This window comes from Blennius ocellaris, assembly GCF_963422515.1.
Source record: "Blennius ocellaris genome assembly, chromosome: 18".
Lineage (NCBI taxonomy): Eukaryota > Metazoa > Chordata > Actinopteri > Blenniiformes > Blenniidae > Blennius > Blennius ocellaris.
In genome coordinates, this window is record NC_137667.1 from 10,132,985 (window position 1) to 10,153,858 (window position 20,874).

The 20,874-nt window shown below is 40.6% G+C and overlaps 1 protein-coding gene across 1 annotated transcript; it reads left to right on the plus strand.

The window, feature by feature from the left end:
• Positions 1-1,406: 1,406 nt before the first annotated feature.
• Positions 1,407-16,887, plus strand: apobb.1 (apolipoprotein Bb, tandem duplicate 1; the record flags this gene model as incomplete). The annotated part of the gene is made up of 29 exons (XM_080514023.1): positions 1,407-1,514; positions 1,820-1,849; positions 2,005-2,117; positions 2,222-2,367; positions 2,471-2,618; positions 2,715-2,867; positions 3,101-3,225; positions 3,342-3,427; positions 3,518-3,962; positions 4,056-4,170; positions 4,557-4,703; positions 4,802-5,013; positions 5,105-5,300; positions 5,385-5,564; positions 5,670-5,873; positions 5,980-6,147; positions 6,240-6,445; positions 6,661-6,843; positions 6,932-7,062; positions 7,155-7,365; positions 7,451-7,623; positions 7,853-8,016; positions 8,113-8,222; positions 8,311-8,684; positions 9,133-15,162; positions 15,252-15,363; positions 15,458-15,481; positions 15,617-15,797; positions 15,892-16,887. Exons 1-29 carry the CDS (start codon positions 1,460-1,462, stop codon positions 16,885-16,887), a joined length of 11,418 nt encoding a protein of 3,805 aa, XP_080370149.1. The 5' UTR covers positions 1,407-1,459.
• Between the last annotated feature and the right edge of the window lie 3,987 nt (positions 16,888-20,874).

A 20,874-nucleotide genomic window follows, 5' to 3' on the forward strand; every position in this document is an offset into this window, starting at 1 on the left:
AATGTCTGCAGAAAAAGTGCTCCGAGGCTGAGGCCCCCTTTGGACTCTTTCTGTGTACCTGACTGTCAGTGCAAACACTGTCTGTGCCTAACTAAGACCTTCTGATCAGGATACATTGCAACAGGCCATTACGCAAAATGCAGATGTAGTTATGTGATCTCTTAAAACAAAAAAAAACAAAAAAATCTGGAATACCTCCAAAAAAAAGCTCCACCCATGTCAACTTTGTCAATTAATTTAGAGATTTAGAATAAAAGAGGAACATTTAGTCCATCCAAGGTTTTGGATCACTGTTTATTTATTCATTGCTTTTGCCACAAAATGAACTGCAGCGCCAATTCAAACAACAAACAGAGTGTATATGAACCTTTGAAACTTTGTTCATCATCTGACCCAAATCAAAGTTTGGTAAATGTTTTCTCTGTAGCCATATTGAAAAGTGGAGGCAGAGCAACAAGCAACAAACTGGGTAACAAGGTACTATTTTTGTGAGTATTGTTTTATTTTCTCATTATACCAGTTGTCGATGTTAAAAACAAAAATGTGGTAAACTGACTATAGTTGTCAGACAGGCTTTTGGAAAACCCTCGTTTATATAAAACGCTTACTCTGCCACTGTCAGAAACCCAGTAAATTACAATGACGAAACTAATGCCAAAGACAAAGACGTATCACAGCATTTATGTAATACGGTAATACTGCTGTTATTTTTTTTTCTTGTCTTAAGATAATCAATGGATAAAGATACTGATAAGGTATCGTCCTTTTCACATTGAAGGGGACTTTGTGTTGGGAGCACGCGTTGATCACTGTGTTCACTAATGAACGTCTATCAGTGACCTAAATCACGATGGGAGCTTTTGGCCTGTGAACCTCAGTCAAAGATTTAATCATCATTCTGTGTATGGTTGCATCAGTTTTCTCTTTGAATTCAGAAAAATGGGGAAGTTATTCACAATAATTTTAACTAAAATTGAAACTGACAGCAGATCCACACATTAATATTTTAATTCCTTGGCAGTGGATGCCTTTTAATACTATCGCTACCGTGTGAATGACTGTAAAGACTATCATCAACAACTGTCATCAATAAATCTGATCCTGACAGATATCTCAGAACTTATAAAACAAGATAATTGAGATTAATTCAGGTCATAGCAACTTTTAAATCATAAAACATCCAAACAAACGGCTTCGTGAATACATGTAATACGGTAAAAGAAAGAAAAATAGAAAAACATTTGCTCAGTTTTGTAAAACTGAGATTTAATCTGCAAGTATCTGCCTAAACCTTTTGCCTTTGTCCCTCCACACAGGAGGATCAGTTGGACTTTGACTGTGCCTCCCAGCCCCCTGACTGAGCCCAGCTGATGGTATAAAAGCCCTGAACTGGCGCTGAGAAATCAGTCTCGTCTGAGTACTCGCCAACCTCAAGGGAGAGAGCTTCAACGAACCCATCATGGGGGACTCAAAGCTCTGCCTTTTGCTGCTCCTCAGCACGTCTGCCTTGACTTGTGAGTAGATATTCCCCAAAACATTTCAACTTTGTAGTTCATTTTTCCTTACTTTCTGGCTCTAATACAGAATTGTTGGCAAGTTTCCTTTAAATGAATGAAAATTTAGAATATCAACATATGCGTTGCATTTTTTTTTTTTCACTTTCTTTTAAATGCAGAAGAAAACTCATTTTTAAGGATTAGCTGCCAAGACATTTATCACATAGATGATACAGTTCATTTAAAATAATTCAACAAACATTCAGTGATGTCATATGCCCCAAATTAATTAAGAAATTAAAGTTTGTGTTTCTTTTCTCCAGTTGCCCAAGATGATCAGCCCTCCTGCCTGCGTAAGTTACAGCTTTCTGTTAAATATGCTCTGTATAATATGTTCATTTTAAGGTTAACATTCAGTTTATACATTTACAGTTATTTTATAAGCTCACAAAATTGTTTTTTTTATGAGAAATTTAATGCAACTCTTTATGGTTTATGGCTTTTTCAGTCGCCCAAAGATACAAGACCCTTCACAAATATGAATACCAATACGAAGCTGAATCTCTGAACGCCATCAACGGAGCCTCACAGCTCAAGAACGGACCTAAGGCTTCTTGCAAGGTACAACAGACATATCCCAAACTTTCCTTTATCATCTGAGTTTCCTTCTCTATCTCATGTACCTCAGAAAGAACAAAGGACATTTACCTTGGTTTCTCTCACAGGTTGAAATTGAAGTGCCCCAGACGTGTAGTTTCATCATCCGCACCACTGGCTGCATGCTGAGTGAGGTGGTTGGCATGGACGCAGAGGGAAACCCTATGTTCAGCGCTACCCCTACCTCTGATGCCTTTGCTGCTGAAATGGAGAGGTATGTCTCTCCAGAGAGAGAAAAAACTGCTCTAAAAAAAAAAAATGTATCGCCATTAAGCCTGCAAACAGAAAATAACCAAAATGTTGCATGTTTCTGTCAGGTATCCTCTGAAGGTTGTGGTTGAGGGTATCAATGATGTGAAACTGTACCCCGAGGAAGGAGAGCCCACAAACATCCTGAACTTCAAGAGGGGTATCATCTCTGCCCTGGCTGTGCCTCTGGTGGAAGAAGACAAGAACAAATACATGGTACAAGGAGTTCCACACGAGAACCTTTTTAAAAATTGGTATCATAATAACCCAGTGCATTCAATTCAGTCTTTATCATCTTTTTTTCTTTTTTAGCCTACCATCCATGGCAAATGCAAGACCTATTACACCATCAATGCCAGAGAAGATATTGCAACTGACATGAGCCTCACCAGGGATCTATCCAAATGTGACAAGTTCATCCCAATAAGAGATCACACCAGCCCTCTGGCACTTATCTCTGGCATGGTAAGACAATCATAAAGGGTAGTTTAAGAGTATGAAACACATTTTAGTTATTAATACCTGAAGTGAAATAATGTTCATTGCTGCACTCTTGAGGATATGCATTCTTGCAGAAATGTATTATAATGTGCAAAGTATGTAGAGGAAATTATGAATAGATAAAAACTTAAAAACTAAAGATTTTAATAATTGAATAACTTTAAATAACCCCATGTAATCATACTTTTGTGTTTCAGCACAACCCTCTTGCTCAGATGTTCAGAAGCTCCCAGGCTTGTAACTACAAGTTTGACAATGAGAAAAAACACATGACCTTTGCCTCCTGCACTGAGAAGCACATCCTCATCCCCTTCTCTCACAAGTATGTCGAGACTGGTTTCAGACTCAGCTAAACATTTGGTTAAAAAAAATAATAAAAAATCCTCACATTCCACACTTTCTCTATACACTTGCATAAACTTTTTTTTCAATCTATAGAGGAGAATATGGAGTCACTAACGTTGGAAAGCAAGAGCTCAACTTCCTCACAGTTTCTGCCCACAACGACAGAGTGTTCGACCGCAGTAAGTCCTATTTTGCACTTTTGTACGTGTATGTGTGTGAGATATAGATATGAACCATCTGATTCATAACTCTGTTGCTTATGCCTAAAGCTGACCGTGTCAAGGGTCTTCACATGGAGACTGTTGAGGATAAGTATGCCATCCAGGATAAGGATGCAGCTCTCAATGTCCTGAGAGAGCTGGCTGCTCTGCCTGAGGCTGACGGTGAGAAGAGGGCCCACCTTTTCCACGTGCTGGTCTACCTCGTCCGCGGAATGAAGACTGAAACCTTGAGTCCTGCCATTCCCGAGGCTCTTGAGGTGTCCCGTGTCCTGACCTACCAGGTCCTGGCACAGTGTGGAACCCCTCAGTGCAGCAGTGCCATCATGCAGATCCTCAGGTCCTTTGACAGTGCCTCCCTTGAGGTTGACGCGTCTGTCTTTGCTCTGGGACTCATGTCCAATCCATCTGAACTGCTCATCAATGACATGCTCGAGATGGCCAAGTACAAATCCAGCAAGCCCATCATGTATGCTTTGAGCAATGTTGTCAAGAGGTGAGTGAATCGAAGAGCATTTATTTCTGTGCTGAAATATTTTAGTGTGTTGAAATTACTCATAAATGTGGTTGAACATGTTTGTATTGACAGGTTTTACAAAGCTGAGGAAAAACTCACTCCTGAGATTTTCGCTGTTGCTGAATTCATGGCCAGCAAGCTGGGTGACTGCTCTGGAGACAATGACGAAACTTTCATGACACTGAGGGTAGGTCTCTAAAAGTTTGACTTAATGTCAGGAAGCTTAAAAAGTGTAATCGAATAATTTTTCTTCTATACAGTAATGTGATTTTTGACATATCAATGCTGAAATTGGTTTTAGTAAGAGGTGTATTGCATTGTTAATTTTTTGTTTGGTGTGTGGTGGTTATTTCACTCTCTCCTAAAAGGTACTCTAGAATAAAATAATCAAAGCTCTATCACGAAAATATACACAGGACAACATACTTTCACAATAACTTTGAAAGTCCCACAATAGAACCGCGACTGACAAACCAAAATAGTCATTTGAAATCACTGGGTTGACTATCAAAATCATGTTTGAATAAATGTTAGGCTTTTTGAGAAGATTGATTTTTTGGCTTTCAAATTCAGGTTATTGGAAACATGGCTCCAGCAGTTGTAAACGCAGGCCCTGCACTCAGAGGTGCCGTAATGCAGTGTGTGAACCAACCTGCAGCTTCACCAGCTGTGCAGCAGGCTGCTATCCAGGTCTTCAGACTGACTCCTGCTCCTGCAGAAGTAAGTGTGACTATGAATGCCACAGATTGTCCGAATCATTACTTCCATTGCTCTTTCATGCCACTTACTTTTTTTTTTTTTTTTTTTTTTAACCACAGGTCAGGGACGTCTTCATGCAGGTTCTTTTGGACAGCGCCAGCCCCATGCAAAAGCGCATTGCTGCATACCTGGTGCTTATGAAGGATCCTCAGACAAGTGAACTGACCCAGCTGGTGAATGCCTTGCCTACAGAGCAGGACTCACAAGTCAAGAGCTTTATCATCTCCCACCTTACCAACATTTTGTCCTCAACTGTGCCTGAGACACAGGAGTAAGTAAAAAAAAAAACTGTCAGTAAAAAAGTGTTAGGATTTTCTGATATAACAATATGATAAATTTTTTTCTCTAATTCTTTCTAACAGAATTAGACAGAGGATTCTGGATGCTCTGCAGGGTAATGAGATTGAACGCACCATGAATCCCACCAAGTTTTCTCGCAACTACAAGATTGGATCTTTGGAAGGCAACATGCTCTTTGATAGCAGCAGCTACCTGCCAAAGGAAGTCATGCTTGACATGACTCTGAAAGCTTTTGGTTTTGAAATTGACATGATGGAGGTAAGGATTATTACATCCCAACTTGTGCATTGTGCAGATTGAGCAGTAAGTTAATTTTTAACCCGGTGTTTCTCATCTATACAGGTCGGCATGGAGGGCAAAGGATTTGAGCCAACGGTCGATGCTCTTTTTGGAGAGAATGGATTCTTCCCTGACACTGCCTTGAAGACAATGTACTTTGTCTCTGACAACATGCCACAGTCAGTCAGTGAACTCTTGGAGAACATCATGCCTGCCCTGAAGAGGAACAGGATGAAGAGACAGGTACTTAAAGAACAAACTTTCTACACTTTAATCACATTGTATTTACTTAAATAAGATCACTTCACGAGGGAAGCATTTCAAAACATTTTACAATTTTGTATTCAGGCCCACATGAATCTGATGAGAGACATTGGACGCAACCTCAACAAACTGGTGAGGGACCTGAAGGATGTACAGTCTCCAGAAGCAATGGTCTACATGAGACTGTTGGGCAATGAACTGGGATATCTGAAGACCAACGAAATGGAGGAGATGGCCTACTCTCTTGCAATGATGATTGACAGCATGTTCAAGATGTTCCCAACTGACGTAAGTTAGATTCATGAGTTACTTTAAACAGATAATAAGCTGTGCTTCAGTCTAAACATGTATTTTATGAATGAAATGTCTTATTGTGCATTATCATTTGGCACAGATCATGAAGGCTCTGATGACCAAGGCTGACAACACTATTTTTGCCCACTACATCTTCATGGACAATGAATTCTTCCTGCCTACTATGACTGGTGTGCCTCTGAGGGTGGCACTGTCTGGTACTTTCACCCCTGGTCTTAAGGGTGGTCTTCAGATGGCTCGTGATATGGTAATTATTCAAACGTGTGTTTGAAAGCCATGCCCACTCTATTCTTTCACTGCACATCCATAACTATTAACTTGCTGTGTTTTTCCACACAGAGCAAAGTTAACTTAATGCCCTCTGCTGGCGTTGAGTTTGTAACTGAAGTTGGCTCCTACTTTCCTGAATACGTCCACTCTGGATTGGAGATGCACACCAACATTTTCCATGAGAGTGGAGTCAGAGCTGAGATCTCCATGGCACGTGACAACATCAAGCTGACCATTCCTGCTCCAACAAATCCAACAAAACTCATCAAAATGACGTAAGCCAAAGTGAAATGTATAAGTAAAGTGTGACAACAAAAATGTAGGGAATGCATCTGACAACCAAATATGATGGGTTTATTTGAAGGTTGGCTTAATTTGGCAAGGTTTATGCACATGTGATACAATTACTCCTCCTAGGTTTATCAACTGAAATTTCCAAGAGGAGAAAAACTAGAATTGCATTTTTAACTTTGCTTTACTTTCAATGAAGGAACAATCTGGTGGCAGTGACTGGATCAGAGATTAAGACAATCCCTGCTTTGGTCATGGACAAGGTTGATGTTAGCGAGTGCTCTCCAGTCTTCGCTGGAATGAAATACTGCACTGCTCTCCAATACACTGATGCATTCAATCAGGAGACGGCACCATATTTCCCCTTCACCGGAAACAGCAAGTGAGTGAAACATTGTAAGCCACCAGCAAATATCTAGACTTCAAGGTAGATCATTTACTCAAGGAATACTGTCACATAAATTTAATAGGTTCTCTGTGGAGCTCCACCCAACTGGTGAAGTCACCGAGTACACTGCCACCGTATCCTACGAGGTCCTCAAGATGGGAGATGATGGCAGGCAGAAGGTTGATTCTGTCAAGGTCATTCTGAGAGCTGAAGGTATTTTGCTGATATATTTTCCCATCTGTTTAGTTGCTGACTTTGTTAAAACACTGAAGTTTGAACTTATTCCTCTGGTTGACCGCCAACAGGTGCAGATCCAACTGAGGCCAGAGTAGCCTTCAATTACAACAGAAGAAAGAATGTTGTTACAGCTGATATCCAGATCCCTGACTACGATATCGAGGCAGGACTGAGACTGGGCGTTGTTGATAGCAAGACCAAGGGCAAAGGAACCCACTCCATCTCTCTTGACCTGATTAACAAGAACATCCCTCAGCTCTCCCTGGTTGGCCATGCCAAGTAGGTTATCAATTATATTTTCTGATAAAAGAGCATATATTTTATCCTTTTGGTGATTTTCACAAAGTTTGTAACTGTCTTTCAGTCTGAAAGACATGAAAGAAGGCATGCTGGAAGTCCAACTTCTGGTTCCTTCTCTCAAATCGGATGCCACTTTCATTGCTAAAATGAAACGTGATCAAGAATTGGAGCTGGATCTGCAGAGCATTATCAACTTCCTGGGAACCACCTCTCAGCAAAAAGTTGGACTGACATATGGTACTACACATTGTCATTTTTGTTCTCAGTATGAATTTTTCTATTTTGTATTCAACTAGTATTTATGGGAAATTAAATTTTCAGCCATGTTATATCTGTAGTTATATGAGATAAAATAATTTCCCCCCAAAAAAGGCTGATAATAAGAATGCTCAAGTCCAACATTTTTTCAGGATGTTAACAAATATTTAGTCATAATTTACCTTATCTGTTAACTTTGTATTTACAGACCCCAGCAAGATTCAACTTAAATTCAAATCTGATGTCAACTCCGAGATCTTGAACAACCTGCCAATTGCTGACGTGATTGACAAGTATGGTAATGGTCTTCTTGACATGCCAGTTGGTGACACTGATATGAAGGTCCGTCAAATCTTCAAGGGATTTGTGGAGGTAAGAATAATTTATCGCAAGGATATTGAGAAAGTGAAAATGATATATTTTTGACAGTTGAAATACTGACAGTTTTTATGGCTTTTCGTCATTTAGGCAATGAACAACTACATGGAGAAGTATGGTGCGGACTTCCCTTACATTCAGAACTTCAGAGTGCCTGATATGCCTGAGATTTCACTGCCAGAGACTCTGTTCATGAATGTGTAAGTCAGAAAAGAAATCATTGAAAGTAGCTCATTAACATCTAAAGAATTAAAGTTAACGAACTTCTTTCTTTCTTCTGACATGCAGTGACACAAAGGCCGTTTACTACTTCAACCCCAAAAGCTTCACCATCGTTCTCCCTCTCCCTCTTGGAGGAAAGTCAGCTGAGGAGCTTAACTTCCCCCCAGCCTTGACGACACCTCAACTGTCTGTACCACAGTTTGGACTGGAGATTGTCTCCATGGAAGTTCCCATCCCCGACTTTGTCATTCCAGAAAGCTTCTCCTTTACTGTTCCTTATCTTGGCAAAGCTGAGATTGAAACTGCTCTGGAATGCAACCTGTACAACATGGAGGCCTCAGTGATGCTTGGCAAAGACGAGATGGAAGTACCAAAGTACGCAGCTAAGTTCGATGTGAAAGGAAGCTCTCCGATTGACATCCTCTCTGTGAAGATGGAAGGTATGTCAGAAAAATTATTAATGACTTTCAAAATTGTTACCCAGTTGTTTGAATGGTATTATAGGTTTAAAGACAGATATACACTATGTTCAAATATAATAGTTAGATTTTTACATATTTAATATTTTATACCTATATTAAGCTACCGTTAAACATTGAAGTGTTGTGAATTTTTTTTATTTATTTGAATTGTGTTATATTACAGCAACTAATAAAAAATCATATTACTAAGATAAAACAAAAACATGATTGAACATGAATGTTGAGAAGTTAGATGGTAAATTTTAGAAAATGTATCTCACACAGTAATGTTTGTTACCATAACAGCTTATTATCTGTTGAGAGGGAGAGACATGACTTTATTATTTTCGGAGAGTACAATCAAATGCAATTAATTCTGCTAGTGCAACTCAGTAAAGTAAGATGTCCTCTTTTATTTTGCAATTAGGCTCTGGAATGTTGGACACCACCGATTCCATCAAGGCTGAACTGAAAAGCTCTTTGACTCACAAATTTATTGAGGCTAGTGTTAGCATTCTTGAAGATGCAACCATCACAGACAAGATTAGTTTGAAATCTACAAGCAAGGTTGAAGCCACAAGCCCACTGGGTCTCAGTGTTGTCCTTGAGCACACTGGCATGGCTGGAATCAACACTGAAGAAATTTCTGCTGACAACAATTTTGAGGGAAATTTCAAGGCTGGACCAATCTTTGGCAAGACAATTTCAACCCAGACCTTTACTCTCTTCCCACTCAGACCAGAGGCAAAGATTGACTCTTCTCTCCAGTTGGACTCCACCATTCTCAAGGCCCAGAATACCATTGCTGCAACCTTTGCCAATGGTGAACTCTCATTCACTTCTAACACCAATGCTTTTGAAGACATCTTGACTCATGTTGCTGAGCTTTCATTCAAAGACAGTCGTCTGTCACTTAAAAGCGACGCAAATGCTGCTGCTCTTGGCATGAAGATCCGCAACCAAGCTGAAGCCTCTGCTGGTGTCAGTGAAGTCATTGTGAGAATTGAAACAAATGCAGATCAATCTGAAAACCGTGTTTACTCTCTGATGACTGCATCTTTTGATAGCAATGGTCTGGCTCTGAACAGCGACGCCAACATGAAGCTTTTTGAAAATGAGGCGACTCACAAGGCTGCTCTCACTTTGAACAAGGACGGCTTGGCCACAAGTGGAACAACTACCCTCCAGAGCTTCCTTGCATTGGAAAATACCTTCTCTGGTGGACTAGATGCAACAAAAGCAAGTCTCTCCATTACCAACAAGGGTGCAATGCGTGATCTCAAGGTTGATAATGCCAACACTCTGGTCATCACTCTCTCCAGCCTCGACTTTAACTCAAAGGCTGACGTTATTGCTAGTGAATATGCTTCTTACACTCATGACATCACCTTCGACCTGAAGCCCTACACTGCATCTGCAAATCTTAAGAACAATCTTAAACTTCTGACTGCTGATTTCATCAATGAGGCACAGCTGCAGGCTGAGCTGTACAAGATGGACCTGACTGGAAGCCTGAAAGCCATCTATGGTGAGGAAGAGATCAAGCACACTTACCAAATCAGCTACGCTGATATGTCTGCTAATGCAAAATGCAGCACCACTGGAAAACTTTTTGGAACTCATATGAACCAAAATACAGAAGTTGAACTCATTGGTCTTGCTGCCAGGATCACAAATGATGCTCGCTTCAACTCGCAGCCAATCCGCTTTGATCACACCATCCGGTGCAGCATTGTTCCTTTCGACTTCAACCTTGATGCCATCTTCAATGGTGATGGAGATATGACAATGTATGGCAAGCACAGTGCACAGCTCTATGGCAAGTTCCTCCTCAGAGCACAGCCTCTGGCTTTTGCTAGCTCACATGAATGCAGAGCATCAGTAGCCCAGAAGCTTGACAATGGCTTTGCCCTTGAGACTACCTTTGACAACAAAATGGACACAACTCTGTCACTTGAAGAGCAGACAACCAGTTTCAGCCTGAAGTCCAAACTGAATGAGAACACCTTTAATCAAGAGTTCTCTCTTTACAACACTGCTGAGAGAACTGGAGTTGAGGTTTCTGGCACCATCCTCACCAACATCTTGAACAGAGAGTCCACAGAAAACCAGGAATACACCATCTCTGGCTTCCTGAAGTATGACAAGAACACTGAAAGCCATGTCATTCACTTCCCTCTCATTGATAGTCTGCCAGTCGTTTTGGAAAGCATCAAAGGACTTGTGGTTCGTGCAGCAGAGGCACTTCAAGAATACATTAACAACGATGAGATCAAGGATAGACTTGCAGCTCTTCCTCGGTATGTAAATGACTTTGTTGCTCAAATTAACATGGAAGATAAGATCAATCAGCTGAAGCAGTATTTTAGTGACTTTACCCAAGGCTATGTTATCACCATGGATGATGTGGAAGCCTCACTGAGGAACCTGAAAGTGACTGTTGAAAGACTATTGGCTGACCTGACTGTTTACATCCAACAGTTTGTTGGCATGATGAAAGACGTTATTGCCAAGGGCACTCTCCCTGAAACACTTGTGAGAAATTTCCAGGAACTGCTCAATACTATTACTGAGGAGTATGATATCAAGGCTGTGGTTGTGAACATGATCGATACCATCAGAGAGATGATCAGTCAGTTCGATCTGGAAAAACTGAGGGGCACCAGCATTGCATTCCTGAGTGACATTGATGCCAAGTATGAAATCAAGACTCAACTTGAAACCATCATGAAAGTTATTAGAAACGCAATTGACTCCTTTGACATGACAACATTTGCTGCTGATATGAAGAGCTACATTACATCTATTGACTTCAAAGCTTATATTGATGAACTTGTGACTAAAATTCCCACAGAGGTTCTCATTGAAGTAGTGGATTACATGAAGGAAATGATTCAGGACCTTGACATCATTGGTAAGATCAACACCTTCTTTGCAAAGATGCGAGAGCTGATTGTAACATTGAAAGTTGATCAGAAGGTTCAGGCTGTCTTTGAAAAAGCTGTAGAGCTCATCAAGCAATTCAGAATTGAGGAAACCACCAGTGCCCTTATCCAAATGGTGAAGGATGCAGATATTCCAACCAAATTCATGAACATGTTCCAGTATGCTATCAACTACTTGAAAACCACAGAGATTGAGGAGATTATTCCACAACTGAACATGTATATTGAAACTACTCTGGATAAACTGAAGTCCCTGGAGTACAATGAGTTTGTGGACTTTGCAAATCAATATATTGCTGAGTATACAAGTTACATGAATGAGCTGATCAAGACTCTTGAAATTCCCCAGAAACTTGCTGCAACACGAGACTTTGTCAACATGGTCTTGTCAACTGTTCAAGGATTCATGGAACGCCTGAGAGAAATCAAAGTTGCAGAAATTATTAAATCTGTCAAGGATGTCTTTGACCAGGTTGTGCTTGACAATCTTAGGACCTTTGCTGAGTTTCTGAAAGACAAAATTACAAGTTTTGACATCAAGGATGAGATTTCATCTCGTCTGAACTTTGTGAGAAAATACTACACAAAGCTTATGAAGATCATCACTAATGTACGCAACGATATTGTTGAGACAGCTAAGCTCATCGTACCAGACCAGAAAATCCTGACTGAGATTCAACAGATCATTGATGGACTCCTCACAGAAATGAGGAGAGCTGAGATTAACATGCCATCCTTTACCATTCCTCTAACAGATCTTGATGTGCCTTCTATGACATTCAGCTTGGAGGCCCTGAAACAGTTTGATATGCCAACACAGGTTGATATTCCTGAGTTCACCATCTTGGGCTCCTACACTGTGAAAGCCATCACTATTTCAGTTGATGACATTAAGCAGAAACTCATGGACCTGATTGATTTCATTGTAAACTTTGAAATCAAAATGCTTGACTTGGACGTTTTCTTTGGAGACATGACTCTTAATTACATTCCCGCCCTGCCTGAAATTACCTTCCCTGAAATCCTTCTTTCTGATATTTCACTACCTACCATCCCACACGTTCCTGTAGAAAAGCTGGTTAAGGCTCTTCAGGTTCCTGAGATCAAGCTGCCAACCATTCCGAGTGAGATCATGATCCCAGCCTTTGGTAAACTCTATGGTGAAGTCAAATTCCTCACGCCCATCTACACTGTCAAAACATCTGCTGAGGTACAGAACTCTACTGAGACTGAAATGACACCTCAGTTCACTGGATTCTTCACATCCCAGGGCACATCACCAAGTTATGAAGTGCTCAATTACAAGGTTGACGCCACTGCTCGCATTGCAATCCCAAAACGGAGCCGCATTGTGGTTGCTGAGACTGTAAAGCTGAACCATGAAATTCTTGGAGTTGAACATCAGGCATCTGTAACTCTCTATGGCCTATCAGCTCAAGCCCAAGCAAAGACTACAGTGAAGTTTGACACAGCTCCATACACTGCAAGCTTCATGAACACAGCCTTTATTGCTATGGAAGGAGGAATGTCTGCCTCTCTTGAAACAACCATGACTCACGCGTTGGACCTTCCAATTGTCAATTTAAAAACTGAGTTGACAGCCACCCAGAAGTCAGTTGTTCGCCAAGATGGCTTCACCATCACTTTAACTGCTGATAATTCAGGAACTGGAAAGTTCAATGCTGAAACTGGCACCCACAACAGCAAGTTGCAGTTGTCACTTACCCCCACCCTTGTTAAGATGACTTTCAATGGTGATACAGGCTCCTCCATCATGAAGATGAAACAGCTCATCGATGCCGAACTTCGCCCATTAACCTTCATCACATTCAATATCCGCAATGAGGCAGAGGCACCATTCATCAAGAACAGTCTTCTTGTGGTGTCTGGACTTGCCAACCTGTATGATCTGAAGGCCGAGCTGAAAGCAAACCATGATGCAGAACTCCAGGGTTCAGTCAATGGAGTCCTGTCCAATGCAGTCACCATCCTTCTGCGCCCTGTTGAGTTTGTCTTTGATTTCCAAAACAAAGGAAATGCCAAGGTCAACATGTTTGACTCCCTGACTGCAAAGATAGATCTGCAGAATGACTACTTGGCCAACTTCAAACCTGAGAGCCAACAGATGAACACAGTCGCTCTGGTTAAACTGAATCAGTACAAGATGTTCTACAACTTTACTCTTGATAATAATGTCAACGAAGCTGGCATCTTTGCTGCCATGGAAAGTGAGGCAAACCTGGACTTCCTAAAATACCCCATCAGTATTCCTGAGATTGACCTGCCTTTTGTCGATTTCCATACTCCAGCTTTAAGTGATCTGAACGTGTATGAGCAAACTGGGCTGGACAGCATTTTGACTACCACTGACCAGACTGTTGATGTTGATGCCAAGATTGTTTACAAGAAAAGCCAGGCTGCTCCACTTGTCGATATTATGGGACTCACCGTGGTTCCCTCTGTAGGCAACCTGATCACAGAAATGTCTGTCAAGTCTACCATCGTCAACCTCAATGTTAATGCTGGACTGTATACAGAGGATGATCTTGTACTCCGTTTGGGAGCAACAACAGCCTCTGTGTTTGAAGGTCTGAATGCCAAACTGGATGGCACTACAAGCCTGACCACCAAGAGAGGTATTAAGCTGGCCAATTCAATGTCCCTCGAAAATCGTCACATTGAGGGCACTCATGACAGCACCTTCAGTGTGAGCACTGACACCTTTGAAACTGCAGCATCTATGAATACAGTTGGTAAGATTGCCCTTCCTGTACTTAACCTGGAAGCAAGCCAAAACCTGGTTGCCGACAACAAGAACAAAGCCAATGCTGTCTCCACCTGGATGATGAAGGGTAATTTCAACATCCCTCTGATCAAGATTGTTGGAAAGGCTGAGGCAGACCACAGTCTGAAGCTGGAAGGAACCTTTGAATATGTCTCCATGGAGTCATCCACTAAGGCAAACATTGATGGCACACTCAATGAAGACTACCTGTTTTTAGGGATCCTGGACAATGAAGCCAACTTGTACCTCAATCAGGATGGTCTGCGTTCAACTTCCAAGATTATTGCTAATGGTAAACTAAACCATGGTACAACTAAAGTGATTGGCATGGACATAAATGAGAACCTGGCCATTGAAGCTTCCCTGAGCCGTGTGTATGCAGTTCTGAAATACACTAGCAACAATGAGGCCAACATGTTTGACTTCTTTACCAACGGGAAGCACATTGCCCAAGCCACCATTGACTTTGCCCCAGCCTCTTCCTTGTCTGCTGACATTGAGATTGATTTCACTCAGCCAACCAACTTTGGTGACTTCACAATCTTTGAGAAGACTGTCGCTGAAATTACAGGAGCCAAGCAAAAGATCTCTGCTAATGGCAAGTTTGTCAGCCCAATGTACACCACAAACATCGCTGCTGAATTGGATGGCGTTGCTCCAGTCTTCAAAATCATCTTTAAATCTTCTGCCACCTCTCCTATTGTCTTCCTGGAGTACGACATGGATGGTGAGATAAAAAAAAATGTTGCAAAATATTTCATGTTTTTTTAAAGTACTGTGATCCCTTATATCTTACAAAACATATTCTTTCAATAGCTTCTGCTACAGCCAACTTTGAAAATGAAGCTCTGACAATGATCACTAAGGGTGTCCTGACACATGCTGACCTGAATATGGAAATCAACCATGTCCTGAGCCAAGCTCTGAGGTAGCAAACTTGCCTTGTCTGACAAAACTGTATGTAACACTTCCTTCACTAATCAATTGTCGATCTAATTAATTCGTTTTCTATATATTTTAAGGAAAAAGCGCCAGGCTGATGACAGGTAACTATTCCGTTAATGCACTTATTGTGTATTATTATTATTGTTGTGATTATTGTTGCTATAATTTACAGAAAATACTAATATTGAATCATAAATTGAAAGCATTTTGTTGTTGTTGCCATTTTTCTTATGTAGTGCTTCTCGGCATACACTGAATGTGGACATCACCAGTCCTACTTTCACTGATGTGAATCTTCGTTATGCTGCACGGAGAGATGGAGTCAGTGCCTCAGTATCTTCCCCCTCTGCTGGTTTCCTCGGATTTCAGTTTAATGGAAGAGTTCCACTGAACGCAAGATTCTATGGACGCTACCCTGTGAGTGTCTCTAATTAGAATTAATATTAAAATGTCTATGTAATGAAAAGCAATATTTAAAATATGTTAAATAATATTTATTCTCTCTTTTTAGTCTGCCCCAGATGCTGATGTTGACATCCTGGTCATCAAATCCACCTCTATGGATGCTGATAAGATGCAGCTGCAGATTGTATACAACTTGGCAGCACCCAAAGAAGTTCTCTCAGAGCTCAAAATGAGGTTGCCTTCCATCATTGCTACATCAAGAGCATTTGCTGATAAGTACCAGATCACAACAAGCCTGGAAACATTGAAGGACACTGCCACTAACTACATTGTTGATGCCTATAATGTCGCTGTCAATTATGATGTTCAAATGAGCCAGATGTCAATTTTCTTCAGGAATGTCATTGTCCAGTACCAGAAAACTGTTCAGGTCTTCCTAGATGCTATCATCAAGGTCTTAAGGGAAACCCAGTTCAAATTGCCTGGATCTGATGAGATGACCACTCTCCCTCAGGTCCTAAAGAAGCTGACCAGCAGTATTGCTGCTATGCTTGATGTAACCATCAAAGCTGTCTATGACAACATGGAAGTCTACTACAATTCTTTTGTTGACATGATCAGCAGTGTCAAACTGCGCATGCCAGTTGGTGATGCAGTCACTGGAGGTCAGATCATTGAACAGGTCAAAGCCATTTACAAAACAGTCTTTGATGAACTGGTGGACTTTGTGAAAAACATGGAGAGTCTTGATACAATGCTTGAGAAGATAGGTGAGACCTTGAAGGCTGTTGTTGAGAAATCACAGGAGTTTGTTGACTCTGTAAAGTCTGACTATTTAGATGCCGTATTCGTTCCTATCAATGCGTTCTATCTTAACCTTGTCACATCCATGAAGAATGTAGTAGACCAGCTCCCTACCTTCAGCATGGAAGAGTTTAACAAAGCAGGTGAAACCATTATGGACATTTTCATTCGGGTAGTAGATCAGCTCACTAATGTTGTTTCTGGGTTCCTGCAGCAGCAACTTCCAAACAGTGAAGCTTACATGAAACTTACAGATGGAAACCTTGAAATTAACCTTCCATTTTCCTTCCAACAGTAAGAAGTCATATGAAACACTACCATCTGTTTGAAAAGATAATGGACAATTAGCTCTTTAACAATATTTATATCAATTACTTGGGGGAAAAAACCCTGTTGTAACATTGAAATGTAGATGGTTTGTTGTCTTCAAACACTGAACATGTAACATTGTACTGAACCATACCTTCCAAGAGAGTCAAAACCATCAATAAAACTCAATAATGGAACCTGTTGATGTCTATGCTTTATTATTTACTGCTTCATGATACTTTCCTTTGTATTCCTGCTGCAAGTTTAAAATTCGGGGGCAGAATCATTCACGTTTTCTACAAAAACAGGTGCTGACAGTCAACAATTATAGATATTCTGAACTGGGTAGCCAGTGAATTTAGTAAATTGATGTGGGAGTTTTGCAAGTGCCATTGAAACTACTACTGTGAAACAGTATTTGGGATATGGTTAGGAAAGGACGCTTTAAAAGCTTGCGATAGAGAAAGGAATCAGGTCTTTACCTTAAATTAAACATCAATACAGCCAAGTAAAAATACTCCTTTACAAAAAATGCCCTTTATAGATGTTTTATTAAAGTCATTAGCCATCACCAATTGTATTAATGGCAAGAGGCTGACATATAAAGAAAGCAAACACATTGGTAGATCCTCAATTAATTATAGAATAAAACATGAAAGGAGAATTTAAAACATAACAATTTTTGACAAAGGCCTTTTATAATCATCATGGCTGTTTAGATTACTTCAAAAGTATGGCTATCATAACATCATATTGGCTATCACAACATCAGATTATTACATTACTGTTAACATGCCAAAGAAATCACTCTGACATATCACAATAATCAAAAACGTAACAAATTTAAAAAAAAAATGTATCAGACAATTTAGGAAAACTCAACTTTAACTTTCTTTACCATGTGATATGTTTTCCTGTTTTGGACCCTCTCTTTTGAGACAAGTAGGTTAATGTCTCTTTTCTCTTAGTACATCCACTGATTCCCACCCAAAGTCAGCACAACATGTCAGCTTACCCAAAATAAAGTTGCCAACTCCATGGTATCACATTTAAGCATTCAATCTGATCACTCCTCAGTGAACTCAAGCAAACAAGCATGACATTATACTGTTTCCAACAGATACTGCTTGTGTAGTGATTAATACAGGCAAATCCCTTATTTTAATATACCCGTTACGGGCCGACTTGAAAGACCACCCGGGTGTGGTGGCTGCACCCTGGAGCCGTGGATTGAAGGAGCCACACACCGCCAACAACCACTGAAGCTACAGTGGAAACCAGCTTTTGTAGGCAAGCCACCGGAAGACGAGCTGGGTCCTAGCTGTCCTCGGTTGCCTCCTGCTGTGGGCTCCACAAACACAAGCATACAACATTATTATGGCCACCGCAATACCAACGGGGGGTGCCACACACCTATTTGCTTTAAATGTCACTCATGATAATATTCTTAGTTGATCGGAGGCCGACAAGAAGGAAGTCAACAGTGAGGTCAAGCAAGCTATTAGAAAAACAAATCAGAACTTAGAATCATACCTTAGAAAAGTAATTCAAGGGAATCCTCCACTCTATCCGGACCAGCATTAAAATAAATGACTGGAATCTCTTCCCAAACACTTCAATTCATTCTCCACCAGATTTTAGACAGACGCAAGTCTTCAGGAGGTATATCTATATCTGGTAGTAAAGAGGCTGTATTAAAGGGCTTCAAAACAAGACACAGAGCAACAAAGCTCCTTGTCCTGATAACATCTACAGGCACACATTAAATCATTGTGCTGAGCAGTAGAGCAGGGCTCTCGAAGAGCTATTTGATTTGTTGGGTGTTCGCTCTGTTTATAGTACCTAGAAATCACTGTGTTTTATGTGGTGCTATATAAAAAAAGTTCAATTGAATTCTGATATTTGTCAACCACCACATTGTCTGGTTGGTTTGCCAGTGGCTGCTTGTCAATCTGGAAGTTGAAGTCCCACAAGATCTCGACCCATTCATATTCATTCGGCTCATTTTCATACTTCTAGTCCATACAGGATACAGATGTTTTTGTACACGTGCCCAGTGACTTGGTCGTGTCTCTCCACGTACACTGATCCTGCTTGCTACTATTGTACGGGACCATTTTTGCACAGCTTGCACTTTAGTGTCTGATCTATCATGATTGATTCTGGCTTTAGGACCCTTGTGCTCAAGCGGCGGACGGACAGACTACTTGAAACACAGAAGGCATTGGTCTATTCCTGGTGGGTCAGAAGCTCCAGATTTAAATTTATATATGCAGTGTTATCTTCATTTTTATGCCAAGAAGGTTTTGTAGCTCCCAGTCTGTTCTGTTTGGTGGAAAATGGGTCCAAATGTCTCTTTGAGCGTTGAAGGTTGCCAAGCCCTGGTCTGAGGGATCCCAGAGTACTTGCAGTTTTCCTGGATATGCCCTCTGTCGCCCTCTGGGAGGTCAAGCCCTTCAGTTCTGATCATCCCACTTCTCTTTGATACCATCCAACCAGTGGCGGCTTGTAAAAAATTATCTCGGTGGGGCTGTGCTTTATGAGCTTTATGCACAGTTCAACTACTTCCTGAACTCAATACACCTCCTTTATTTGCTGTTTTACATTATTGGACACACTGATTAATCCACGTGTCTGACCTCACTCATGACAACAATGGTCAGACAGAAGAAAATTCATACATAGTTTAGTGTTGCTTGCATGCCATCTAGTGGTTAAAACTAAGATTGGTCAAAGCTAAATTAATAATTTCAGCATTTTCTATACTGTTTTACCCTACTTGGTATCCCAAAGTGCCAAAATCCAGACTGACTCTGGTCCAAGGCAAACGACATCTGGATAGATTCCCAACCGACCATGGGGAAAACAGACAGTCACACGCATTGACATGAACAACATGCAGTCTCCCTCACATGCGTGTTTTCAGACTTTTGAAGAAAACCAGAGCACACAGGAAAACCCAAAGCTTGACTTGAGGATACTGTAGCACTACGCAGCCCTCATCACACCATGAGTGGACTTATATCAAGCCTAATATAGTTTTGTAAGAGAGGTATGAAAAGCATTCATAATCTTTCTTACGAGTTGCATCATCTTACTTACATGTGTGAAAATAGACATTTGAGTCATGCATATTAGTGATAGCTGCTGTTTCATTAAAAGTGCCTGAGCAGACTGTTTACACAGTGAGAACTTTACCACCACTTTCCACGAAGAAGTACAATGCAGTAGTCAATCATGTCATGAATGTTGTGTATAATGGGCCACAAATTGTGGCATCCAAGATTAGACAAATAATAGCTTTGGAGAGATTTAAAGAGTTGAGAAGAAGCATTTGTTTCTTTTCTGAAAATGTACATTGTATCCAATACTTGAAGTAATAGATTCACAGTAGTAGTGGCAGTAGGACCAATACCTGTAGTAGTAGTAGTAGTAGTAGAAGTAGTAGTAGTAGTAATTATTCTAGTAGTAATTATAAGTCAGATAATAATGTCTTACATTACAACACAATGCACACAATTCAAATACAAGAGCATATAATTTATATTAACGGCCTTGCTGTTAATTTTGTAAAATTCTAATTATAGTTTGCACATTAAATCAACAGGTGTATCTCAGTTTTACACCATCATGCCTTTTGTAAAGCTGGTGTGTTTGGCTTACAGTATGTTGTCCAAAGCAGCTAATCAGTTCGGGGAGCGTAAAACGATGTGCACGCAGGAACATGTCTGCACCGAGACTGTAGTCCAATGCTTCTTTGGAAAAAATGCTTGATAGCAACAAGTCCAGGTTCACTGTTCTAAGTCCTTATCATTTGACAGTTTCTGGGTCATTCCTTTGAAAAAGCACTTCACTGAATCAATTATGTAATGTGTAGTTTGCGAAGTTCGCACACTAAGTTAAACTGACAAACTGGAGCTGTTGGTGATGTTTCAAATGTTTGATGTTTGCTGTGACAGCTACGTCAGTCAATGAA